Source organism: Scleropages formosus, chromosome 23 (assembly GCF_900964775.1).
Source record: "Scleropages formosus chromosome 23, fSclFor1.1, whole genome shotgun sequence".
Taxonomy (NCBI): Eukaryota; Metazoa; Chordata; class Actinopteri; order Osteoglossiformes; family Osteoglossidae; genus Scleropages; species Scleropages formosus.
The window spans coordinates 18,803,931-18,831,929 of NC_041828.1; the positions used below are offsets into that span (position 1 = coordinate 18,803,931).

The 27,999-nt window shown below is 41.4% G+C and overlaps 2 protein-coding genes across 3 annotated transcripts; both read left to right on the forward strand.

Moving 5' to 3' along the window:
• Nucleotides 1-4,580: 4,580 nt before the first annotated feature.
• LOC108931760 (uncharacterized) lies at nt 4,581-17,694 on the forward strand. Of its 2 annotated transcripts, XM_018747759.2 has the most exons (3): nt 4,581-5,021; nt 5,179-5,357; nt 9,945-17,694. In XM_018747759.2, the coding sequence occupies exon 3, from the start codon at nt 10,635-10,637 to the stop codon at nt 15,732-15,734; it is 5,100 nt and encodes a 1,699-aa protein (XP_018603275.2). In that variant the 5' UTR covers nt 4,581-5,021; nt 5,179-5,357; nt 9,945-10,634; the 3' UTR covers nt 15,735-17,694. The 2 variants fall into 2 exon arrangements, with proteins under 2 accessions (XP_018603275.2, XP_018603277.2); XM_018747761.2 differs by lacking the exon at nt 5,179-5,357.
• A 3,035-nt stretch (nt 17,695-20,729) lies between these two features.
• LOC108931749 (hepatic leukemia factor-like) lies at nt 20,730-27,498 on the forward strand. Its single transcript, XM_018747741.2, has 4 exons — nt 20,730-21,930; nt 22,642-23,052; nt 25,130-25,374; nt 25,786-27,498. Exons 1-4 carry the CDS (start codon nt 21,726-21,728, stop codon nt 25,999-26,001), a joined length of 1,077 nt encoding a protein of 358 aa, XP_018603257.2. The 5' UTR covers nt 20,730-21,725; the 3' UTR covers nt 26,002-27,498.
• The last annotated feature ends 501 nt before the right edge of the window (nt 27,499-27,999 follow it).

Sequence of the window (27,999 nt, forward strand, 5' to 3'; positions counted from 1 at the left end):
TTCAACTATTGTCATTCTTTAATTGCGGTGTGTTTTCAGACTAAATTAATGGATTCATCAATGTTTTCACTTCGTTTAAATTATGGGGAATTGGTTTGTAATAGTGGCTGTAATTTAGTTAAATAATCACATAGCTGTTCTTTGTACCTGTAAATGTATTATGTGAGAAAGAAACATGCGTACGCCTGTGTGTGCGTGCGTGCGTGCGTGCGTGCGTGCGTGCGTGCGTGCGTGTGTGTGTGTGTGTATTTGCGTGTGCTTAGGGGCTATTGAAAGAAATGGAAAGGTGTCAAGAGCATCTGTGTAATGTTTTGTTTTCTGTCAAAGACAATTTATTCGATTTATTGTTGGAATGAGATCTGAACCCTACCTTTAAGGAAATACACTGGTATTTCTCAAGAGACTCTGCATACCATGGGGCACTGAGTGGTGACTGAATTAAATGCAGGAGACCCTTTGTTCTTGTACAGCAGATGATTAAGTGAAGACCCTCAATTCCCACGCATGCAGCTCCTTTCTTGGTACTGGTGATAAAATCCCACATTTGTGAAATAATATTCAGTTAATAAAAAAATATTTAAAATTAACCAGTTTTTGTTTTTTGGTGTTTGATGCACAGAACACAGAAGAGAGCTGTGAGGCACTCATGCTATACACTTTCCCAACATACTGCCCTTCAATGCAACATAATTCACAATTATAGGAATACATCATATGTGAAGCACTCTCACACATTAGATACTATACACTAAATAGCACACCAAAGAGGAGCAGGAGAAAATTAAGAAACTGACATCAATTAGTTACTCTACAAGTCGATTTACGCCACAAACACCATTCTTTTTCATCTCTTCCGCGCTACATTCCACTGCCATAACTAAATAAACCGAAGCAAAGCAAGACAGTTGGAATACTCAGTTGGAGTAGTACAACAGGCCTAGCTGTGATCCCTTCATCCATCCATCACTACCTGTCCAATGCAGAGATAGGGTGGTCCAAAGCCTGTTCCAGTAGCACAGTGTGTGAGGAGGGGTACACTCTTGAGGGGATACTAATCCATCACATGGCCATCACACACAGAGATTCACTCACAGAAACACACTAAAGTCAAATCGCAGTCACCAATTCAGCTGAAACGCATGGTTTTGAACCTGGGGACTAAACCAGAACACCCAAAGGAAACCCATGTGATTACCCACAAATACTTTACTAAGGGGAGGGGCGCGGTGGCGCAGTGGGTTGGACCACAGTCCTGCTCTCTGGTGGGTCTGGGGTTCAAGTCCTGCTTGGGGTGCCTTGTGGCGGACTGGTGTCCTGTCCTGGGTGTGTCCCCTCCCCCTCCGGCCTTACGCCCTATGTTGCTGGGTAGGCTCCGGTTCCCCTGTGACCCTGTATGGGACAAGTGGTTCTGAAAATGTGTGTGTGTGTGTGTGTGTGTGTGTGTGTGTGTGTGTGTACTTTACTAAGATGGTTTTGGTTCAACTCCTGGTCTAGGTTATGATGATATCTAGTCTACTGCCACTCTCCTGTCTGGTCTTCCACTTTTTGCAATCAAGCCTCTTTAACTGCTAGCAAGTGCTGCAGCACGAGTAGTGCTTCTCCTGCCAAAGCGTTCCCATGTGTCTCCAACCCTAGTGACTCTCCACTGATTTCCTGTACCTGCCTACATGAAGTTAAGACTCTGGTTACTGTCAACAAGACAGTCAAAGGTCAATCACCCTGATACCTTACAGAACCTGATGTGGCACTTCACCCCAGCAAGAACGCTATACTCCTACATCTCTGGACACCACCTCAATCCTCTAACAAAGGTCCAAAAAGGGCCCAATGCGGTGGAAGGAACTCCCATAGCCCCTCAGAACTGCTGAATCCCACCAGCATGCCAGACAGGTCTCAAAACTCATCTGTTTGGAACCAATTTCTCTCCCAAGCTATAAACACCTTCCTAAATTAGCCCTTCTCCACCTGTGGCTTTTTATGTAGTACTTTCCTGATTTATATGCCACTTCTATAGTTACCTACTGGAATATGTGGGCTATGACAACAGCTGTGTCACAAACAATCTGTGCTTCCGTAATCATGTGAATGTATCTAAGAAGTCCGTTTGTTGCACAATGCACTTTTGTTTACTCTGAGCTGTACGTCACTTTGGAGAAACGTGTCTGCCAAAGGAATAAATATAAATGTTAACATAGTTAAGCTGGTTTATGTACCTTTACTTCAGGAGAGTGGGGTCAGTGCTTATACCACAGCTTAAAAGTACCACGGTAAAGTACCTTTGGAACAAGCTACTTCCCTGTTATCCTTTCTATTGGTTCAGACAAAGCAGTCAAACAAAGGTCAGCTTCCAGCAAAGATGAACGGAATGTCAGTTTGGAGAAAAATGTCAATCAAATGCATAATCGTAAATGTAGGCTTAAAAATGACAGAACTTATAACATTATTTATGAGGTTTATACTTTAAAATGTTTTAAAAATGTGTATTGTTTAAAGTTTCTAATATATATTTTAGTACACTTTTTCACAACATTCCTTCTACAATTGTAAACAATTCAATTAAAATAATGGGTGTCACACTTATAAAACTGATACTGATTTTTTTTTTTTATAAATATCCATCAATGCCTTCAGTGTGGGGATTGATATTATACAGTCTGACACAAATCCCCTTTTTGAAATGACCCTAAATTAGCCTCCTACATACCTTTCAGCTACAAGCAGATGGCAGGTAAACATAAATGAAATATATTGCCCTACAATACTGCACTAGGACTTTGAAGTAACCTCAGCCACTTCACTACCCTCATCCAACTGACCATTGAGTCTGATGGAGAAATGAAAAAGCTTAATAGGTACAATTAGGGAGGCAGTTACTAATGGCAGAAGAAAGGCTTGTTGGATCACTCCCCAATGTCTTAAGTGTGAAATGTATCCAGCAAAGTCAAACATGAAAAATGTTGTATGGGAAACAGGTGCAGTATTTACTCAAACCAAAATGTGAATAAATCTGAATTTATCTGACCTCGGATTCATTTACATACTACTAGTGATCTTAAGTCGAGAGTGTTGCATTACTTTTAAGACAACACTCTGAAACACGTCTCCAAGAGTCATTTGGAGACATTTGCCATCCAAAGGCATTGTTTTGGAAAAGTTTGTGAGCAATTTTCTAAATCTTGTAAGACAGACAATAAATAAATGGCTAGAAATTGTCAGCTAAATTTTATTGCAAGTTAGACACAGTTAATCATTCAGCTGCGCTCGGACGAGTGTAATTTATAAGGTGGACTTCATGTACTGGTTAAGATTCCGTAAGCAAAGTGCTTATTATGAATTACTCCAGGAACGATATCCTAGTAGAAACATTACATTGTTGTAAGACACAGTAACTGGGTAAAACGACCGGCAAATTAATAATAATAATGATAATAATTTTCTTTAAAAAATTTACGTGAAGGCTTTTTTAATTCCTTCTCTAGTAGTACGAAAAACAAAGAAATTTCGCAGAAACTTATTGACAAATCACTTTTCATGTTATGCATACGGTGTTACACAAACACACTTGCTTTATACAGCACATCGTTTTGAAAAAGCTAATAAAACCCGCCGAAACGCCCACAGGTTGTGAGGTTGGCGCTCTTCCCCCCGGAAACACGGAGCTTCGAGGGCCGCCGCCATTTTGAGGGGCGCAGTCGGCGGCAGCTAACATAATAAAATGGCCTCGTACTTGTGTTAAATGTATTTATTTTCACGTGGATTGCTTACTTTTCTTCACGTGGGAACGTACAGTGATGAATTACCCTAAGAATATGATTAACATAGTTGAGACGTAGGAGTAAACAAAGATGTATTATTTTAATATGTACGATAAACCGAACCCCCCACCCATGCCAAGCTAAGGTGCATAGCAGCGTGTACAGAGGGATGGACAGATCCTTTTCATTTTTGGCATTCTGTCAAGTATAAATCCAAATAAATAAAGACCACATTATTGTCCAGATCTGCTGAAATACAAACACGTACGGTTGTCCGATAAATCTTGAATAATTAAATTCAATTCAGTGTGCCTTTTTGGGTGCCTTCACTACTGTAACCTTGTTAATTTTGATCTGCCTTTAAAACATACTGAGTGCATCGCATTTTGAGGCCTGGTATGTTACCGAAATCTTAAAAATTGTTTCGGTGCTCAACTGCATTAAAAACCTAAAAGTCAACGAGTATGCTGCACTGGTTTTGTGTAATCTTATTGTTTCAAATTAAAACAATAAAATGTTAACAGAACGCTACGGAAAAAAAAACTGGTTCAAGCGCCCCTTTGCAAGTTTGGACGATGAATATTTTAGAGTTTATGGGCATCATTTATCGGCTATACATAGCGGCTGATAACGTGTTCTTTAAACCGCACATTTACGTCGAACACATACTATGAGAGTTAAATCGCTGAAATGAAAAAATGCACAGAATGTCTCATCTTCATTAAAATATATCCCACGCTCTCAAATTTTCGTATTAAATGTGATTAATTACGGTTGTATTTCGACATTTGGGGAGAATGACTTGAACTGCAGTATGACCCGGAAGTGTTTCTAACTCCGGAAACCAGCGAAGGGATGCGACCGAACAGCTCAGTTCGTACAACTGCAAAGAAAGCTAAAACAAATATGGGTGAAAAACAGCCTTTTCCCATGTAAAACCGTAAACAGCGCAGTACAAACTGGAAATACGAACACTTCGCATAGTCAAGAAATAGCTATCATTAAAACAGCGTTGGTTATCGCTCGGCGAAATGGCCTGTCTGCTAGCTCGCCAGCCCAGCGGAAATTGCGTTTTGTTAACGGCTTGAAAACAGTGCAGACGGCGAGACGGGGCCTTGCTTTGCAAACTACTTTCTTCTGGATGCTGGACGGGTTGTCGCCTTCCCAGTTTTCTTCTTCCCTTTCATCATTCAGAAGCTGCAGTTTGGGAGCCCCTGTTTTGGACGTTCTCCCCAGGCGACTCCTCGCCCTTCCCCGTCCGGATCTGTAAGTCACACATTTTGACAGACTCGAGACGAGTGATCATTTTTTTTTTTTAATCACTGCTCGCACGGGCTTGTCAGCGGGACGGGACATATAAACTCTTCATGTAATTTTCGCTAAATAGCGGTTGCCATTTTAAATTTTTTTCCAACTTTTTAAGTTTGGAGACCGCGGGGCTGTCAGGCTGAAGGAGGGGAATGTGAACGAAAGATGAAATGCTGTCCCGCGGTTTTTCTACACTCCATATTCGCACTGTACGCGGTACAGTCCGGTGCGGTGCGCGCGCACAGCCGCGGTGGCGCTGACGGAGAGCGCGCGGACAGCCCGCGAGGCGCACAGGTGAGCTACTCCGAGTACTCGCCTCGGTCCGACTGGCGTCTCACTGTACGGCGAGCGCTCTATGAAATATGAATTCGTACTTTTAGTGTATACATAACTTCACGTAGTTGAAATACCACCAGCGAATGTATCAACGAAGTTATCCTTTTTTATTCTAGTGTGTTTGTGTATCATTGAATTTGTTGTGCAGCGCTTTTAGAGCCCCCCCCTCCTCCGGATGGGTAGAGGCTCTAGACTAGAGCGCTATAAATATTTTGAGTGTATTGAATGTTTTATTTCCAAAGACATCATACTGAACGGATTATTACATATGACAGAACGAATAAATAATATATAATATATGTATATATCCAGTTTTGCTCGAGCTAGGTTCCTTTTTATTTAACACTATACCTCATTCAGTTGAATAGTGAAATATACTGGAGTTTCCAAAAAAAGGTTCTTGACATTAAATTTTTAAAATAAAATTGACACATTCCCTTTTTATGTATGGGGCTTATTTTTGTGTACAGGGTTGAAAATTGAAAATTTTAAATTTTGAGAAATAGCATCTCTGTGATTTAATAGAACTTTTCCTCGGAATATTTCTTTATTGCCAAAATAAATTAGTTCCATAATTATGTAATTGTGTCTGGAACCGAAAATTAAATGAGAAAGCAATTTGCTGTTTTTTTTTCTGTTAGTGATGATCCCCAATCAGCATTACTTGAAATTTGAACATGTTTGGCTTTATCAGTATTTGCACCACAAAAATAAATTTATCTGGTGCTTTTCTTCAAAGTGTCTTTGTCTTAAGTTACCTGCAGCTATTTATCCATTTATGCAACTGGGCAATTTTACTGGAGTAATTTAGGGTAAGTACTTTTCTTAAGGGAGTTACAGTTACAGGTGAGACCTTTTTTTGCTTAACAATTAAATGAAAACACATCACCGAAAGTACTGAAATAATTGCATTTTACATTGCACATACATTTGGCACACCCATTACTGTATTTCTATCAGCTAAGAATTTGAGGAGTAAATAGCTATGCAAAAACATTTTCTTTCTAGGTCTGGTGTTCAAAGTTGCCTTTCTTCAGATATTTAGCTCTACACAATCTACCAGTTTTGGGTTTGCTTGCTTCCTCCATTGCTATTCAGTGTGAGTTAATGCAGTTGCTCTAAACTTTATTGTATTGATGAATAAATTAAGTTTCACCTCCACTCAGAATTAAGAATTTATGTATGCTGTGTTACAAATATAAAATCTATTGTAAAATTGTATTTTGCTGCATATAAGGTCAGCGGAATCTATTGAAATGATGTCAAAATTAAGAAGGTAAAATATTGATTCTTAAAATCTTTCTACAGTTATAGAGTATTTGGGTGACACAGTTAAGCTTTTTTTGTGGTTTGGCTTTGGTCCATTAGAAATAGCAATAAGCTTTCTCAGTGATTGGCATCCAGAGCAGTGGACAGCAGACGAAGTAGTGGTTAGTTGTTCCCTTGCAATCTGAAGGTCTGTGGTCCCATGCAGTGGCACCCTTGAACAAAATATTTACACTGAATCCTCTACAAAGAATACCCTGCTGTACAAATGGATAAATCGTTGTAATGTTATTTAACACAGTAAATCACCTTGAAATACTAAAAGTAACTAAAAGCTAATATCTAATAGTAGTAACACTGCAAACTCAGGAGAGTTTGCATCGTCTAAGGCTGTCGTGAGCTTTTCAGTTATAAATTTTACCATCTGTATGCTGTTTATTTCTTATCTGTGCATTAATACTGGCCACTGTTTTGACACCAAAATACAATAGCGAAATGGGGGTGGATAAACTGATTACTTAAACTAGTAATTTAATCACAATATAACAGCTGTAACAGGTAATTCATTCGGTTGAACGCTAACTACGTTCCACAGAACGGAGGATTTTGGGAACAATGGACAGCAGCTGAAAAATACTTTTTTGGATGGGCCGTGTGCGTATCACTGCTTGCGTTGTATATCAGTCAATCAGCGTAAGTCTTGTGCATGACCCAGACTCAGTGCTTCCCTCAAAGTTTACAAAGCAAGCCCTTGTGGTCATGTGTTTTGCAATGCTCATTGTACATTGTGTTTGCGTTAGTTTTTTAAGAAACATACATACACGCGTGTTTACATTTTCATACAAGACATTGTGTATACATATGCATTGTATATATGTGCTTATAGTATGTGAAAGTACTAAACATCGGGAACAATACATTTTCGAAGCAAGAAAGTACCTCCCTCATAGAATCCATTTTTATAAAGGTGGATTGGATCTATGTGTAACAGCTATTAAAAAAAAAAGTCAGGCAATCAGGACTTGAAAATTTTAGTTTTTAAAGAAAATAGACCAGCGTGTATGTTATAGGCGTTGATGTGCTATGGGTAACGGTGATTTTTCACAGCACCTGCGCTGTGCATTTGGATGTGTGTTTGAATTTGGCTCAGTCTCTGTGGAATTTATGTTTTTCTTTCTGTTTGTGTGAGTACCCTCTGTACGTTGCTTTGGAAAAAAACGCATCCACCATATAAGTGAATATAATGTAAAACAGTATGAAAGTAATTTTCTGTGGATTGTACCATTCTGTTTTTCATACAGTTTGGTTGTGTTTATGCTTGGAGATTAGTTCTACACAAATTGTGTTTCCAGTTGTGAAACATGGTGGTCTCAGTTATCATCTGCACTAAACATTGTTTAAGATAATTCATTCAAATGAGACTCTCCTCCAAAGTGACTTAGAATTTTAAGATTTCTATGTTGGTTGGTTGTTTATACAGCTGGGTACTTTTATTGTTGCAATTCAGGGTTGGTGCCTTTTTGGGTATTATGGCAGGAGTGATTCGAACCAGGTTTCTTTGAGTGGAAGACAGCAATTTTTTCCTCTATACTTCTCTTTATTTACACAGTACATAATGCGTAGTAAATTTCCATTCATTCTTCAGAGAAATTTATCATTTGTTCTTGAGGCATTGTCCAGTATTCTGCTACCCACATCTCAGGATTTCTGTGAGACAACACAGTGCCTATAAAATTGAAATTTATGAACGCTTACATGTGGAAATGGCTTGACTGGATTTAAAGAAGCTTGTCATTACATAGAGAAGTAGACTGAGGTCTTCAAGGTTAAAAGGATATGGATCTGCCAAGTTAGTTATACAAATGAATGTTAACTGAATCTTTTGTACAGCTTGGATCCTGGCTGAATGTTTTTTTTTTCTGCTGCTTATGCACTATCATCAGCTGTTATCCCAAAAGTATAGCCTTGTGTGAATCAATAACAAACTTTGCAATGTTCTGCAATCAGAACATTTATAAACTGTACTGTTTTCATACCATGAAGGCAATTAAGGAAAACAATGTACAGAGCCAGCTAAGAGCTTAGAAACTAATGTCTTTGCAGGTGTCATTCTACTGAGAAATTACAAGCATGAAGATAAAGATTTTGTATCTGTAAATTTTAGATGACTGACTGTTTCTTACTTTGTATTGGAAATGCTGAGGTTAAAAACATTAGAAGCTGAAAAAATGCATAGTCAGTTCTTGAAAATGTTGTTCTGACAATATTGCTAGATTCATTTTGTAAGGGCTAAAAGGCATGATAAAATGATAAAACAGCTCAGAAGAGGCCTCATGAGTATTACAAGTGATTACAGTAATTACCTAAATTGCCTTGTTAGTGTTATAGTAATCTTAATTTTTGTATGATGTGTTTACGAACAAATCTTTTATATTAGATATATGGGTTATAAATAATGCACCGTATAGTAAATATTCTTTTAAAAAACTGAAAGAACAGTACAATAAATTGTGACAGTGTATACCATGGATGAAAACATGCCTATTGCAGCCACACACTATGGGCAATTTGGAGTTACAGATTTGCCTGACATATGCACTTGGGCTATGGGATTAAAGTCATGAAAACAAAGAACAAACCAAGATTGAGTCACACTCTGGCATCCACTGCACCACCATGTATCTCAAAAAAACAACAGAATAAAACAACAAAATAAAAAGGAAAAAAAGTAAAACAAATGATGAGGGGAAAATTGGACAAACAAAGCAGGTACAACCACTTGTGGACTTGGAGGTCCCAGGCTTCAATCCCACCACCTGCTTCAGTACTCTTGATCAAGATACTTTCCTTAAATTGGTATCGTAAGAATTACCCAGTTGTATAAATGGATATATCAGTGCAAGTAGCTTGATCAAGGCATCTTAAGCCTGTATTTAAAAAGTTGTCCAGAGCAGTTCTGATATTCTGGGCTCTGGTTTGAACTATGTTTTCTTCATGTTCAAAAGGTAAGGTAGATATTTTGCATGTTTGGTGGAATAAAAAAGTGGTCCTTTTTATGACTCGCAGACACGTTTCTTTTAATGAAATAGCAAGTTATTTCGGAGTTGTAGTCGTCATATGAAAGAACCGTGTACTACATTCTTGGTATTATAAACTACTGAAAATGCAGTTCTTATGGAATGTAATTGAATTGAAAGAGTAAGTTGTTAACCACATATAACTTAACTGCCATTATTCACCCCTTTTTGTTTTTTCCCCTCTCTTTTTAACTGGTTTCAGCCACAGAAGAATTTGGTAACAGTCACTGGAAGGAGTTGCCTTGCCTCACTTCAGTTTCCATCTCATCCTCCACCTTCTATAAGTAAAACACAACAACAAAGGTGACCTGACTGTTTATTCTTCACCGGTAAAGAAAATGGACAGCATCGTTGAACTGGGCCATGATCAACCTGCTCTGCATCTTGCAACTACCTAAACCAAAGAGTCTTGTTTTTGGTAACAGAGCAACAAGGCCAATAAGAAAAGGCAAAAAAAGTGAATGGTCTAAGTAGCAACTGAATACACCTAAATTTCCAAAGAGAAGAAACTATCTGAATAGTGGCTAAAACAGGTTCCATCATTTACAACAAGGAAAAACATAATAGTCAACAACTGAAATTGTATTGCAGATTCAAATGACATTAAAGAACAGGTTACATACGGTAACCAACAGGCCAGTAGGGTTTTGGGGTATATAGCAAATGCAGATAAAATGTCTTCAAGTTCACTAAGACAAATACTGACAAAGCTAAACAGCACTTAATCAGCTTGGTTCTGAACAAATCTTTGCTCTTCTTGGATTTACACTGATGAAGCAGTGATACTAAGAAGTGTTAAGCAGCAGGAGCATACTGCAAACCTGCTATATCAGTGAAAAGCAGTCTGATTTTAAAAAAGACACCTATGGTTCTCTGTGCCCACTACTCCTGAATGGAGAGTGGGGGGAACAACAGATCACCATCCAAAGGAGGGGACAGAGGCAGTACTTCAGGAACTGGCAGCAATAATAATAGCAGGAACGATACCAGAGGGAGTGCATCAGGAGCAAGCAGTTCCCGAAGTGGTGTGTCAGGTTCAGGTTCTTCTGGTCGTTGCTCAACTGTTAGTGCTCCTGGTAGTATCATTGTTGCCACTTCTGGAGCTGGAGGAGTTGTTGCAGCACCCCCAACTGCCAGTGAGTGGGAAATGTTTCAGTTTGGAAAGTATCCAATGGAAATTTTAGAGATGCTAAGTGGACACCAGGCCCACCAGTTCAAAGGCCTTGGGTTAGAAAGGCAACTACCACATCAGCAGCAAGTTCAGCTTCACCAGCACCAGCAACAGCTTCAACAGCAACAGCAGGGTGAAACATCTGGAGCTCTTCTCTCTGGAATTGGTCTAGGATCACTTCAAGGATCTAGGAGCAACAGTTTTGCAGATTCTGCTTCTATTTTTGCCAAAATGAGTGCTCCACTACCACCTTTACAACAACAGACTCCATCTACATCTTCACAAAGTTCACGTAAATCTAGCAAAATGGGTGCAAGTAGTGCCAGTGGAAGTGGTGGCTCGATGACTGGGTACCCACAGTTTTTGCGCTCATTTCACCCTACAGAAGCAGCTCTAGCCCAGGAGCAGCTACACCCAGGAATGGGCCGTTTTGAACACTTTGCTGGGGGGAGTGTAGGGGGAGGTGCAGGTGTAATTGGGGGCGTAGTGACATCAGCCCCTCCAGCACCACCACCCCCCTTGCACCCTGGGATCTCTGTTCCCCAAGCATCACCTGGGCCCTCTTCATCCTCACCTTCTCCATCAAGCTCCACTTCCACATCTAACAACCCTCCTAGCAGCAGTGCTGTATCCTCACTAGGACAACAGCCAGTTGGATCACAGTCTGATGCTCGAAGTCTCCACCAGCAGTTCAGCTGTATGCTAGCAGCTAATCAGTACTTTCTTTCTGGAGTGCCAGCCAATGCTAGTTTGGAGCAGTTTTTGGTTCAACAGGGTACTCACAACCATCTTAGCTTGGGGCTAGGCCAAGGAAGTGCAGACTCAAATTCTGCTCTAGCTCCACCCCCAGCACTTCATCCTTCCCATACCCATGCTCATTCTGCTCCTCAGCAACAACAACAGCAGCAGCTTCCTCCTCATGCCTTACCTCACCCCCATTCACACCCTCACTCCCATCATCCTCTTCATCCAGCACCCCAGCCCTCAACTCTTGGCGGCTTTGATTTTCAAGGGATTCCAGTCCTCTCTTCTAATCAGCTAGCCTCTTTGATGCAGCAGGAAACTGGCTTACCTCTTCCTTTGCCGCTTCATTTGTCGCTTTCAAAGGATGAAGGAAAAACAGACGGTGGAACTGGTACAGGAGGAAGTGGAGGAGGAGGGAGGAGAAAGAAAGCTATGGCTGGTTATCTACCTCAGAGGAAACCTGAAAGCAGTAATAACAGTAGTAACTGCCATACTAGCGGAGACCCCAGCACCAGCAACAGCTCTGGGGGACATAATCATAATGCATCCTCAAGCCTTGTTGGGGAGGGAGTAGTTGGTTTATCAAGTCTTGAAGATCATTCCTCCCTTCTTAATTCTCCACCATCTTCCTCTTCAAGTGTTTCATCTACTTCATCTTCTGCCACTTCTTCAACATCTGCCTCAGTTTTGGTGACAAATGGTTCTCAAATACCCAAAATTGAAACTTTAGGCCCTGTGGCACCGACTGCAAGTCAGCCTGAACCAGAGCCTTTATATCACTGTGGGGAGTGTGGGAAAACATTTACTCATCTTTCGAGTCTCCGAAGGCATTTACGCAGTCATGGATTGGCCACCGGAGGTGGTATCAACAGTAACAGTGCAAATAACTCTAATCCAAGTCATAGCCATCAGCGCCAACCTGAATCTAGCCTCCCCCACTCAACTCAGGATGTGATTTCTCAATCCAATCCACATCACCAGCAGCGTCAACAGCAAGTCCCTCTAAATCTTCAACAGTCAAACTCCGCTCCTACATCGTCATCTTTGTGCCCTAGCCCTGAAAAGACTCACTGTTGCCCTGATTGTGGAAAGAGGTTTAAGAAAAGAGGGCATCTTCTTCAGCATGGGGTGATTCATTCTGGAGAACGACCTTTTTCGTGCACTATTTGTCAGCGTTCTTTCAACCGCCGTGAATCACTCACTCGTCATGAGAAAATTCATGAAGATAAGCCTTTCCGCTGCCCAGCTTGTGGCCGCTGTTTTCGTGAGAGCACCTCTCTGCTTAACCATGCAGCCTCGGGCACATGTGGCAGGCCAGGTAGGGGATCAAGATCCAGGGGAAGTAATAGTGGTACCAGCAGTTCCCTAGCTGTTGGGGGATCTGAGTCTTTTCAGCTGAAAACCAGTAAGACTGGAGCTGTGGGTGGAGCAGGAATAATAGCTGGAGGAAGTGAGGTGGGTGAGTACCAAGGGGGACAACTTGCAAGTGAAGGGGTAATCTATGGGAAAGCTGAGGAAGAAGTGGGGGAAGAAAGGAGAGTAGTAGAATGTATGATGGGGGTAAATGAAGAAGAGAAGGCTGGGTTACCTTGTGGAGGCTTATTTCAGCAGGAAAGAGGTGGGGATACAAACAGTGGAAGTAAAGGAGATACAAAATATGGTCCCGATTTTCCGAGGAGTCGCTACCAAGTACCTTATCGGAGTGAGGAGTATCGTGGGGATTACAAGCAACACCGTTCGCAAGCAAATTCTTCTTGTTATCCTGGAGAGTCTTCCTGTGGTAATGTGATGCCGGGGCCAGCGCTCAGGAAAGCACCACTAGCTCCAACTCTGCACCCACACCCTCAGAATCAAACCCAACAGCAGCAACACCAACAACCACCTCATCTGCCACTCTCTTCTCTTTTAGATGACTCTGAAGATGATGTTAGTAGTTCTGTAAGCAATGCCATGTCTGCTATTGCTGCAGCTGCTGTAGCATCTTGTATACCTAATGACCATAGCAGTGTGGGAGTGCGAGAAGAACGTCGAGATATAATTGGTGGCTTACTGGGTGGACTTGGCTTTGGACCTCTGGGTGTCTCACCAGGGGGTCCATCATCCTTATCTGGAATAGATAAGGCCTACAGAGGAAGTGGAAATGAGGAGTGCATGGGCAACACTATGCTGAGCTTAACAGCGCAAAGCCAACAGCAGCTTCCCCATCAACAGACACGTAATGCCAAACCTAAAAGGCCTCGGAAACCACGTGCAAAGAAAGAACCTGTTCCTGGTGATGGAGCAGGTGGTGAAGGGACTAAACGTAAACGGCACACTCAGAGTGGAGGAGGGACTAGAGGAGAAGGTAAAGAACGCCCTTATCTTTGTAGCGTTTGTGGTCGTGGCTTTAGTCGACGAGAGACCCTTCGGCGCCATGACCGCATCCATACCGGAGAGAAACCGCACCACTGCTCTGTGTGCGGAAAAAATTTCCGGGAAGCCTTTCACCTCAGTAAGCACCACACAGTTCATTCTGGTGAGAAAAACTATAAATGTGACATTTGTGGGAAGGATTTTGGTTATGCACAAAGCTTGAAAAGACATGGAAAACTACACCAGAAAGACTTTGGAGATGAAGCTGCAACAGCAGGAGTAACAAACAATAACAGTGCTGCTTCAGCATCAGGAGGGGGCAACAGCCAAGACTGTAATCAAGGAAATTCTGATTCATATTATTCTTATTCTCAGGATAAGGCCCAAGGGTCTAGCACCCAACCCCCTCCCAGACTCTACACTTGTGCTGTTTGTTGGAAATCTTTCCGACATCACTTTCACTTGACAGCACATCATCAAGCTGTTCATGGAAGCGGGGAAAAACTGTTCTCCTGTGAAGTATGTGGAAAGGCTTTTGCATATGCCAACAGTTTAACAAGGCACAGGCTCTCTCAACATGGCCTGACTCGAACAGGTCAGGTTAACCCAGCAGCAGGTGCATCTGGATCAAGAACAAGTGCAAATCGCACAGTTTCTGAGAGTGAAATAGCCACAAATACCCTCCTTCAACTTGTGCCTGCTTCTGGAACCCATGGAGTACACCATACCCATATGGGTATCCCACATCCACAACATCTTCCTCCTCAGTCTACATCTAGCCTGTCACCTTTGTTCTACCTTCCCGAAACAGTGGCTTCTACAACAAATTCACCATCACATTCCCACATTCTTCAGAATCATTGCCCTGTAAGCCACAACCATCAACACCCTGCTACTGCAAAGGGAGAGCCCCTCTATCAATCTGCTTCAGCTAGTCTTGTCAGTACCACTCCCTCCCTTTTCCTTCCAAGCTCCCAGCCACAACACCATCCACAGCAACTTGCGATTGATGTGAAATCTTTGACTATGAATCGGCAGTGTCACAGTTCCCTAGAAATGGCAAGGAAGCACAAAACAAAAAAAAGAAAACGCAAGCAAGGAAGTCAGTACTTGAGTTTAACAAGGGATGAGAATAAATTAAGAGATCCTGGTAGATTTATGGCTGCAGGAGGGAGATTTCAAAATGAGAACGGTAAACGACGTAAAGGAAGAAGAAATCACCAACGGGCACTTAAGAAGAAGCTTGCACAGCTTCTTAAGGCAAAAGGAGAAGGAAAATTTTGGCGAGCAGGAGGACTGTCTTTAGGATATCTGCCATCTTCAGCAGTTGCTCAGAGGCGCTTCCCCTGTCCTTACTGTCCCTCGGCCACATTTTCTCGACAGTCTGCATTGTTGGTCCATTGTGCAGCGAGACATTCCCCAAAAACAGTGTCTCACCATATGCGTCGAGAGTGCTCTGTATGTGGAAAACGCTCCCGTAAGTTATATGGTGCACTTTGTCATCGAGGATTTCACCTTGCTCAAGGGACTTTCTCGTGTTCCCGATGTCTTTCTTGTTTCTGGAATGAAGCGCTTCTAAAGAGGCACAACTTTGCTTGTCGAGGTGTTGGAAAAGAAGGTGGCTGTGGTGATTTGAAAATGCTGTCATTAATCGAGACGTCGGAAAAGAAGGGAGAAGAGGGGCTGAATAACCAAACCACAGTGCTAACAGACTCCAGACTATAATTATTTTTGTAAAATATTCAGTGACTTGAGTAGAGAATGACTAAGTTCTTGAAAAAGATAGAAACGGCAAAGTGGGATAATTTGGGCTGACTTGATCCCCTACTCTTCTGTGCTCAAAATTACAGAAAGACGTTTTAAGGATAATTTGTATCTTTATGAAGTGACATTGTAAAAAAAGACTTCAAAAGAAGCACAACTATACATGGATCTACAACATCTAAAGTGTTTTACAGCGGACTTCAGTTTCTTAAACTTACAAGCAATGTCAATATTTTGTTTGTATTTTTGACAAAGTGTATGGTTAATGATAGATTTGTATAGATTAGTAAAATACTATCCTAATATGCTAATTTTTTTCAGTTATGTCTTTCCTGTTATTCAGAATTCACCATATTGTCTCGTCTCTGCTGTGTACTGTGTGGAGTTAAAAGTTCCCCGTGGTTTTGTAGCTGAATTTTATTTTATTTATTTTTTTTTTCTTTTTTGCAGAAGTTTGGTTTGAGCAGTCAGTGTTGGTACCTGTTGCATATCTTTTGAAGGTGTTAGCCAGATTGTCACTAAGGTTGGGTTTTTTTTTTTTTAAATATTAAATACCCCCCAAACTGAATTGAGTAACTTTGTAATGGGGAGTGTCATTTGAACCTTTATCTTGCACCAAACCTGTTATATTTTATATTTTAGTAAACACATTGTGAATGAGTAATGTAAAACTAAAACTGAAAATGTATTTAGCCAGATTGACCTGGAGTGAGAGAACTCCCCCCCTACATACTTTATTTACTTATGATTAACCAGCTGGCTAAAAGTAATGGGTGTTTTTTATTGTGTTGGACTGATGCCATGACAGAATGAGACAGAGAAGCAAAAATGGGAACATGTTGGTTTTAGTGTACGATTTATATTGTTTTTATTACTACACTGTTTTATGCTGCATATAATTGTAAGTATAATTGTTCATCATTCTTATGGCTCTTTGGCAATGTGTTTTGGATGGGGGGGATCTTGATGTCTGAAAGGCAATTAAATGTAACAATGTGATTTTTTTCTCCTTTTTCACCTCTTAGCCTGCAATGTAGACCTGTATCCTTATATATATACACACTGCTACTTTTACAGACATGAAACCATGTTCATACTTGTTTTCCAAGGTTTTCAATAAATATATAATGTATTACAGTTCTAAATAGGTATGTTTGAGGAAATAGTATTTTTACCTTAACTGTTTTTAAGTTTTATATCTTTTTGTCAGCCACTGAATTAACCTTTTATTAAATATATAAATTTTATTCAACAGCAATGAGTGAGATGATGAAAACCAGGTGTTCAGCAGCTGATGCCTTAGTGCCCTCTGTGCATTCTGCAGGGCTTTGTTTACTGCTCACATTGTGGCAGATACCTAGTACCATGCTGCACTCCTTCACAAACAATACAGATGCCTGAAGGAGTGTGGATCCTTGGTATCAGAACCAAAGAACTCTATCCTGCAAATGTGTGTAGGTACATACATGTGTAAGTAACCCTGGTGATATAAGCTTTCTGTATGGGTACACCTTGATGTGCTATTTTTTCTTTGCAAAAGAACATTTCTGAAGTATAATCAATTTGTAAGAAATTTTATTTTAGTCATTTTGTATTTACACTTTCATTTTTTTTTTTCTTCTCCATCCCATCAGTAACAGTAACTGTTTACCCTGGTGGTGTCGCCCCAGAGCTACTGCAAATTTCATCTGCAAATGCATTAGGTCACCACAAGGTGGGAGTGGAAGACCAGCAGATGAGAAATCAGTGTAGTTGGTGACATTTATTTCAGCAGGTTTTGTGTATAACAGGTATAAGTTTGGTAAAATATCCTGCATTTGGGATACTTTTTATGGCAGTTGCACCCACATTTATATGATAGGTACTGCTAACAAACCTGCATGAGGATTCCAAATCGTCTTCAGCTTAGTCTTTCCATGTTCACAGAAAATGAGAATGAAATGTCAGTTGTCACATCATCTGCCTTGAGAGGTGGGTGTGAATTTTGACAAAATAATTAAAGGCTTTTTGGAATCACCTTGATTCTTGATTTGAGCAAAAGTTATCTAAACTGCATTTTCCCATATCTTTAAATGTTGAAACATTTTGAAAACAGTGTCTAGTGCTTCATTTTTTTTGTATGCACTATTTGCAAATAATAAGAATGGATGAGTGTCTTCCTGCGATTTACCTTGGGGTAAATGATAGAATATGGGTGCGGTTCTCTAGCGTACTGGCCCATCTCAGTAGGGTCAGGTGATGTGGACTATCTTTTAGTATTCAGGGTAATTTTGGGTACTGTCGTTTCCAGCTATTAAATGTGTATAATTTGTTCAAATTATCAGAGACAGTCCTGTGTAGGTTGTGCAGTGCTTTGGTCTGGGATTCTCTATTGACTAAATCTTGTACCTTGGGTGGTACTTGGATCTATTAAGGACAGCACTGCAATGGCACAGTGGGCAGTGCTGGTGCCTCACAGCCCCTGCACTGTGCATTCAAAAGTTTGCGTGGGTTTCCTCCCTCAGTCCATAGACATGCATTTCAGGTGGAAGGAGAACTAATTTGCCTGTAGTGTGTGTGTTGCTCTGTTGTATACGTTGGCAAGTAAGTATAGTTGGTCATTGTAGCAGATCACTTTGGATCACACATCTAAGTTAAAAAGTGTAATTTGAAAAGGTGGAAGGGATATAAAATGCTTGAAGTATAATTACAGTGATGCATGATATCATTGGTCACAACAGATATGGCAATAATGTTGCATTCCCTTATGCATTCTTTAGTAGAGGCAAGTTTTCTATTTGTAGGACTCCTGTCTCTTATCGATAATAATTATGTCTGTGCTGTCAGCCATTTTGTTGAAACACATGGCACATCCATTCTTTGCATAATGGGGTTTGTTCCATCCATGAAATCAACTCAAGAGGCAAGTTCTTTTGAGGGAGTCAAATTACCATTATTACTTATGAAGAAAATGATTCCTAGACTAAATATACCCCACTAACAATTCAGTGGACCAGAATAAAGGTATTTTATGTATAACAAGACATATGTTTGTAACAAATGAGCATGTATTTTAGTCTTGCATATTCATTCACTATCAGTAACTTTTCCCAATGCAGTGTAGTGGAGGTCCAAAGTCAATCTGGCCGGGTTCAGTCATTTGGTGTGGGGCAGGGTACATGCTGGATGGAGACATTTTAATAATATGGCTGATGGATGTCTATTATGTGAAGAAATAAAGTTCATAAGATTGCTGCCTGTGTCTTTCACTCTGCAAAACACATGGACGCTGCTGTGTACTGTTACTAACAAATGATGTTGGCTGATAGTTGTATTTACAAAGGCATAAGGCTGTGCATGTTGTAAAAGGAGTTAATTTTAACTGAGTTACATCCTGAGTTACAGTTGTTGTTTAGATTGACCTGAGTCGATGGTATGGTGGGTTGAAGTCGATTCTGCGTGATAGAGTGGAAATACAAAGAGTAGGTGGCTTCGGTGTGGAAGACGTGTGACTATGAGAATAAACTCCTTCAAGGAGTTCCTCCTGTCTCCATCCAGTGCCTGTATCAAAAAAGACTAGTCCAGTTACCACTGTTCACATCCTACTTTTCTTCACTCTTGGCCTTTGTTGTTAAGGATGCAGAAGTTTTTACAGGCCATTGAGCCAGAAAACATCCACATTACTACCCCTGAGGGACTAAAACCTTATGGGTATAAAACAGCAAGTGTGCATCTCTCACCACCACCAGTCCAGTCTGATACATTCCCGTTGTGGTAGTGAAATAACTGCATAATACGCAAAAACACCCTTTCATGTAATAAAAGGCCGTATGAAACACGTTTTCGTAAACCAATTAAAAAAAGGATCATTAAGGTTTAAATTAAAAAATATATTTATATTGAATACATATAGCTGCAATGGTCCATTTACTAGCAGTTATAATTCATAATTGTGTACGTATTGAACAGTTTTTTCAACTTGAATAAGGCACTGAAGGCATTCGGAGCAATATCAGTACTCTAAAATATGCTGAATATAAAATATGTTGTACCACATTGAATTTCTACATAATAAATGTTTCATTACAATTAAATCTTTATCAGTAGGAAAGGAAAACACTAATCCACACTTCACCCGTCGATTGAGCTGTTTGCTTCTTCTCCGGCTCACGCGGCCTTAGCATGGGGGAAGCTGTGGGCGGAGCAACTGACCTAATTTTGTCCAATAGGCTCTTTACAGAAAGCAAAGAGTGACCTACTTAGAACCAATCACGACGAGGTTTGCCTGTCCGTAGGCAGCACCCACGCGTGCTCGTGCCATGTGCGTTTCTGGAGAATAGGAGTTGGCCTTAAAGCAACGGCGGGTGCTAATTGTGTCGGCCAAAACCGCAAGGACCTCACGTTTTTGTCGGATTAAAGGAGAATTCGGCTTCACACTGTCTAGTAGCTACTTGTTTGATTTTTATTTGTATTACAATAGCCAGAAACACTTTTTATATCAAATACTATGCCGTCGTACCGTAACGTACTGATGTTGGTGTACAACGTTATATCAATATGTATTATAGGTGTCATTAAATTTGATTTTTATTTAATGAGATATATGCAGTGGGTAACTATTACTGCTATGTTAACGTTTACTTCCATCTATAGTCAGTTGAATTATTAGGTTATACTCATTAGTGGTTGTTAAAACACGATTTCCGTTGTGCACAGTTTATTATTGTTTGTGCAGTTCAGTGCTGGTCAGCCACCGCACCACGTGTTTGAACACCTAGAGCAGCGTTAATGCCACGACAGTAAGTAGTGGGTTAATGAAACAGCCGAGGCCAAGTATAAAAAAAACCACTTTCCGCTCTGCTCTATTGGATAGAGCAATCGGGGTGGTGCCCGCGTGCAGGGTTCGGGGTGTGGCTTGTGGGGGTGTGTAATCATGAATATTGATGAGACCTCCCCCCAGCGCCGTTTCCCCGTGAGTGGTGATGTCACGAGTGTGGCCCGTGTTCGTTCCAGCTGACTCGAGCCGCTGTCCGAGCCACGTCCGTTTCGCGGTCCGCATACAGAGAGACTACTGGGAAGGAGCGCGCGTGAGAGAGCGGGGACAGAGCGCGAGGCACGGTGCGCGAGGGAATGACAGAGTGAGGGCGGAACAGCAGAGCCAGGGACCGCTCGTCGCTCCTCTCACTTCTTTATTTTGCATTCAGACGGAAACTTACACATTAAAGAATTTATTATTTGACGGTAAAAGAACTGAAATACTTCCAAATCTCGACTTCAATCTGTTTTTTTTTTTCTATTTTTTTTAGTTCGCTGGCAGTAATCTCGGTGTACAGTCGGCTGTAATCTCTTCAACTTTCCATGGACACCGACCGTCGTCAGATATTTTTATTTTTTGAAGAATATTTTTATACAAACTGGGAAGGAAATAAGCCCAATGTGCTTATAAACGTCGATATATTATAAAGCAGTCACCTAGACTCGCACAGACTAGATTTATACAGAGGAAAAAAGGAGCAGCAACAATTTCCCAGCTAACTTTGTTTACATGTGAAGTGGAGCTCCTGCGGACACAGCAAGGAGCAGGAAACCGAGGCTTTTCTACACGTTCTACACAGCTTCTCGATCGGAAATCCATTTCCCCCCTTCTCGTCAGGCCGCGCGACGCTCGTGCGTTATTTCACATTTTTAATTTCTCCGACTCCGTTCGATTCGATTGCCGTGTTTTTGCGGCACACGGTGATTTACTAGTTGTCACTGTACGAATCATTTCGGACTTCATTTTTCCCCTTGAGACACTTATGTGGTGTCGGGTCTCGAGCCGGAGCGTAAGAACAGCAATAAATTCAATGAAGAGTAAATAAGCAGTGCACTGAATCATTGCACTAACTAAGGAAACGTCACTTATATTCTTATTTGGTGCTCGACCGGACGCCTCCTCCCTCCCCGTCAAATCGCCTCCGCTCGCCGGGAACCATGTCCAGGCCCCTGTCTCAGATCCTTCCCCCGGAGCTGCCCGCCGGAGCCAGTCCACAGTTCGGCGGCGGCGGCCAGGCGGGCGGCGCCCCGGGCAGCGGCGGCCCAGGCAGCGGACACCTGAGCTCCATGGCGAGCCTCAAGTCGCTCCTGCAGCTGCCCATCAAGGCGGACCAGCGCACCAAGGACTGCTGTGATATGAAGGGTGAGTCCGGGCTCCGAGAGAAGCCTTTTATTTCCTAAGACTAAAGCGCCGCCGCACCGATTAATTTCATTTTCTCTTCCTTTTTTTTTTCTTTTTTACCTCGACAACCACCAAGGAGACTCTTTCTCCGGCAGCCATATAGACATTTGGCTGTAGCACCGGTGCATCCATTCGTGACTAAGATCGGAATGTGTCAATTAATGTAAAATCCCATGTAATTTCAATAGGACGCCTCGGATCGATTAGCGGAAATATTCAGACTCGAATCAGTGTAGCGCTGAACGTAGAAGGATTTGTAATAAATATGGAGTGCGAGTCGACGAGGCCCCCCGATCATCGGATGTTTTCGCTGTCCGCAGGGCTCTGTTCCCAAAAATGTGCACTGACAACGAGACTGATCCAAAAAAGGTTCATTTGCACGGTATTACTGTTCTTACTGCTGTCAAAGTGGGCTGTCCTGTGAAATCAGTCATTGGTTTTTATTTTTTTAAATATTTGAATCTTATATTTACAGTATTTCTCCCCCCCCTGCATTTACCTGGCATCCTGGTTTGTTTTATAGTAAACATTACTATCCAGTTTAAAGGGTTCCATATTTTTATTCCCCATAACACTTGCATTATGTCAGACTGTATTGCAGACTGACAGAGCAGGTGAGATGACCGCTCTGACTTTCTGCTTCTCAGTGTCTGACTATCTGTCTTCCCTCAGATAAGGACAAGCCTCTGGACTCAGATGAGGACTCCCTGGGTGGGGCAGGTGTGGGCAGCTGCACTCTGCGATCCTCCTCCCAGTCAGCCTTCCTGGGGCCCCTGCTATGGGAGCGCACCTTGCCCTGTGACGGGGGCCTGTTCCAGCTGCAGTACATGGACCTGGAGGAGTTCCTCACGGAGAATGGCATGGGATGCATGCACAGCAGCAGCTCCAGCTCTGCCCAGATCCCCTCTCAGAGTTCCCCGTCTGCCATTCCCAGCCAGAGTTCCCAGTGCCCTCCGTCCTCCCCTCCGCCCTGCTCGTCATCCTCCTCAATCTCTTCTATGTCCTCCTCCTCTCCATCACTGCTAGGGTTGGATGTACAGCAGGCTGCACAGGGCCTTTTGGGGGCGCCAGAGGGCTTACATGGTGAGTCTGTGTTGGATGGCCTCAGTCATGGGGCCTGATCTGCTGTTACACGTGTGAAGTGGAACTGAGACAAATCAGACAGTTTAATATTAGCAGTAATGCAAGGAATGAAGAATGAAGTTGCATAGTTTTGTTTCAAAGAGTGGTCAGCCATATTGGACACTGGGTTCATTTATGTCCTATGTGTGTTCCAAAATCAACAATCTGTAATAGAAGAACGTTCAGCGTAAATGCTACATTTCTATGACCAAAATCAGACATTCCAATGTGACTGCCTGTGTGCTGTTGGAGGTTTAGCATGTCTGTGGTATGGACTTCATCACATCTATTGCAGAAGAGTACTTGAGAGACGCAGAGGGAGCACCGTGTCACATGCAGAGTACATTATTAGTGGGAGCCTTTGATCAGTATAAACAGAAACCAACAGAAACAATGCAACAGAATGACTGAAAAAATAATGCAGAATATATGAAGATGGGTCAGTGTGCATTGTTATTAAATTAACCATGAATAACGTAATAAGTACACAGTGAAGAAAAGGCTGAACGAGGCAGAGGGTTTTCTGTATTTTTTTTAAAGCCCTTTCACTCTCTGTCTCTCTCTCTCTCTCTCTCTCTCTCTCTCTCACTCACACGCTTAGTCCATGTGCAGGCAGGCTGTCACGTGCTGATGCAGAAAGCAGTGGAGCGAGAGGGGAAGGGAGGGGTGAGGAGGCATAGGAACACAGGGCTTGGAAGAGCAGAAACACACCACAGAAAGCCAATGGTGGCTACATTGTAGTGCGTGTTTAACACACAACATCTGAGTGTAACTGTGTGATTAAGATGAGACCTGTTCTGAATACTGCACATGTATTGCACATGAATATTGCATCTGAGCTGAGACTGGAGGGAAGAACAGCCGTGTTATTTTTGTGCTCTGCTGAGAAGGGAAAAGGAAGGGCTGGACATCAGAGTCCTGTCCTGCAGTTTCTCTTTGGGAGGAGGAAGGTTTTTTGTATATCTTTGATACAAAGGGAGGGAACCTATATTGTTAGGATTTAGACATGGCTGCTGGGTAAATATTGTGCAGTCAGCTGCCCATATGATCTTCCTTCGTATCGCAGTCCTTTGCTCCCTGTTTGTCTCTCAGCAATTTTTCCAGCCTCCCTCTATATAATACCTCTATATAATGTAATTTAATTAAAAGCAAAAAACCCATCAGCTACATTACACTTTTCTCTCACCTGAATTATTGGACTTGCATTGTGTGAGAAGCCATCTTACATGTCATTTTTCATTACTGTGCACTTAGAGTTGAAATCTGTGCAAGAGCTGGTGACAGATTGCAGTAATTAAGATGCAGCACAGTGCTCAGAGTGTGTCTGAATATATGCCTTATTGTCTGAATTATTAAGCTATTAAACGTGATGTGTAAATTGCTTGAGAAAGGGTATTTTATTATAGGACGGCTGGCCAAATGTGGAGAACATCTATAGAAATGCACATTGACAGTTAATAATGTAACAGAAGCTTGTATAAAATTTATGCTTATATATATATATATATATATATATATATGTAAATAAATAATATTGTGAATTCCCTGCAGGGATTAGTAAAGTGTTATCATATCCTATATTATAATTATTATTAGATTTTAAATGCCTATAGAAATATATGTGTATTAGAAAATTATTTTAATATAAAGACAATATTACTGCATGCACAAGATAGTCTGGGGGAAGTTAAGGGCAGCCGTGATCCGTGGTGATCCGAGGCCAGTGTTCGCAGTGCACTGAGTGCAGCAGAGAAGAAAATTCCTGTTCGCGGAGCTCTTCTGGGCCTCGGGCACGCGCTGGATCCGCAGTGTGACCTGAGGTTGACTGTGGTCGTGGCGCCACCTGGCGGTCTCTTAGTGTCACTGCTGCTGCTTTGGAAAGCTTGCCTTCTTAAGGATCTGTGAATATTTTCCTGCTTTAAGTTTTTGAAGCCCCTATAATAGAGCTTCATTGTAGCTGATGTATTTCACTAACTTGTAGCTGTGTCAGAAAATTCAAAAGCATTATTTTAACATCTCAATTTTTTTTCTTATGCAGGAGGGCAGGCTATCCCTCCGGACCCTTCAGCTTCCTCCTCCTGTCCTCCACCCCCTGTACCCCCCTCCACCAATGCCACGGATGTCATGGTGAACTTTGACCCCGATCCTGCAGACCTGGCACTGTCCAGCGTGCCAGGACAGGAGGCCTTCGACCCTCGGAGGCACCGCTTCACAGAGGAAGAGCTCAAACCACAGCCTATGATCAAAAAAGCCCGTAAAATGTTGGTGCCAGAGGACCAGAAGGTACTGTCACATCCTGGCATTTCGTTTCACTTGGAACAGGGTAGGAATATCATGTCCAGTGAAATTAATGAGTCAGATACCACATGTGTCTTGGCTTTGGATGGTTTGTTCTGCGAGTGGAACTGACAAGTGACCAGTTTTGAAAATGATAATGAGTGTCAAATGAAATGTTTATTGATGTGAAACACGACACTGGGCATGGCTCGTCATTAGTAAGATTGCATCATTTGTAGTTTGCTATAATTTTGTAAAATGTAAACAACATTTACCACATCGATTTTCGTTATTGTTATGTTAAATGATAATATACGTTTATTTGACTTAGTGTAAAAGAACAAGGCCGTGGTCTGCAGCTTGAATCTGCTGTGCTTTCCGATCCCGTGGCTCACCGAACTCTTCTTGTCCACACAGGATGATAAATACTGGAGCCGACGGTATAAGAACAACGAGGCAGCAAAGCGATCACGAGATGCTCGGCGGCTAAAGGAGAACCAGATCTCAGTGCGTGCGGCCTTCCTGGAGCGGGAGAACGCAGCACTGCGCCAGGAAGTGGCTGACATGCGCAAGGAGCTGGGCCGCTGCCGTAACATCCTCCACAAATACGAGAGCCGGCACGGGGACTTATGAGGTGCTGCATAGGGTGAGACGGGTGAGAAGATGCCATGGAGCTTCAACACAAAGAACGAACTGCTGGAAGATGGGCATGGAGGAAAAAGGTGGTGAAGATACAGCTGTACCTTTTTTTTAATCACAACCCTTGTATAATTTTTCACTGGGGGTGACAGTGAACACACAGGGCATGTTGGGAAATGTGTGAAAGGCAAAGATGGATCAGGGGAGTTCAAAAGCAGTGAGATGATTTTGACATAGGATAATTGTATATTTTTATATTTGCAAAGAGAGATGAAAGGAAACTTTGGAAATAATTTTGTATATTTTATATATGGGGAGGGATTGGGGGAATAGGAAAGAGCAACTTTAACATGTTTTCAAATAGGATTTTTGTCAAATGATATATTTTAAATAATGAATGGTTAGCTAACATCGACCTTGAGAGTGATGTTAAAGTTTGGTTGGAAAATGAAAAAGTAAAATGGGCTGAAGTGTGAAGAAGATGGATATTTAAGTTGAAATCCCTGAAGAAAAAAAAAACTGAATGGTTTAAATTATGTTGTAGGTTCAGTAAAGCACTTACTTTGTTACCCTCATATTTTATTAGTTTCCTAGATTAAATGTGTGTTTGATGATTACGTATGAGAGAGGGATAAACTGTAAAACACTAATCCCTACACATCTTATATATGCAAAGATGTATGTCTGTACATATGCAGAGATTATTTTAATGTGTATATTAATTTGATGTGTGTGTGTGTGTGTGTATATACACACACACCCACACACACCCATATACAAACAGAGAGCAGACACTTCTCACCTACATGCATATGTATAGTGTAAGGAGAGCCAAGATTTTGTCCTCGATGAACCACAGATTAAATGGTCTGCACAAGGTAATGCACAGGTATGAATGCTGTGGTAAATGATATGTATTTACAATAAGCTCACAATTTATCCTCTCTCTGAATTTGTGACGTGAATGAAACTGGTTTAGAATTTGTCACCCAAGTCAAGTTGGTAGTGAGTATGATGCATGTTTTACCGGTGCTCTTGAGTTTGTCTTGTATCCTGGCTTCATAACTGTCCTCTGACCACACATCCTATTATAAATTTAACTGCCTGTTCTCCAAGTATTGTAAAAATAATAGTATATCCATACTTGGTTATGTATTATATTATATACCACAATATATTTATATCTCTCTTTTAGACCTAGTTCTATTCATCGTAAAAGAACGCACCATAACACTACTGTACATTATATGTATGTACATGTGTATATATATATATATATACACACACACACACACACACACACACACACACGTACGTATATGTATGTATGATAAACCATGAAAGAATTATTGAATTTTACTATATAGCCCAAAGAGGTATGTGTGTAATGAAATGCCTACATTGGTGAAGGAAGAAGCGCACGTCAGGAATGCCGAGCCATGTAGAGACACTACCAACTCACCTTGGGAGGAAGATTCTAGTAAAACCAGTGCTGGGCTGTGTTGAACTTCAGATCTGTTTGTTAATTTAGTCATAGTGATCAAATATCATTTTTTAAATTATTGTTACTACTTTAATTATGGTTGCTATTATTATTGTTGTTGTTATTACTCTTACATTCTAATTTTCAGCATTTCTGGCAGTGATTTGCAGAAGGAATGCACTTTTATCTCTTAAATTCCTTGTATTTCAAAACCAGATTCACTTCTATTTTCCACGATTGTGTTCCTTTTCCGCATCGTGACCTTGGGCGACGCTGCCTCACAGGTATTTTGCTGTAGTCATGTCATTGTATTTGAAACTGATTATATAAAGAACTATGGACATTTCACTTGGAGAATCTGAACTTCTTGCAGCCTCTCTGCCAGCTGCAGCGACCAGGTGCTGTTTTACATCCTGTGGAACACAAATCCGTCTTGTGATACCTGAGAACTCTTTGTAGAATCTGATAAACATTTTGCAACATTGTTATGTAAATGTGTATTGTGGAGC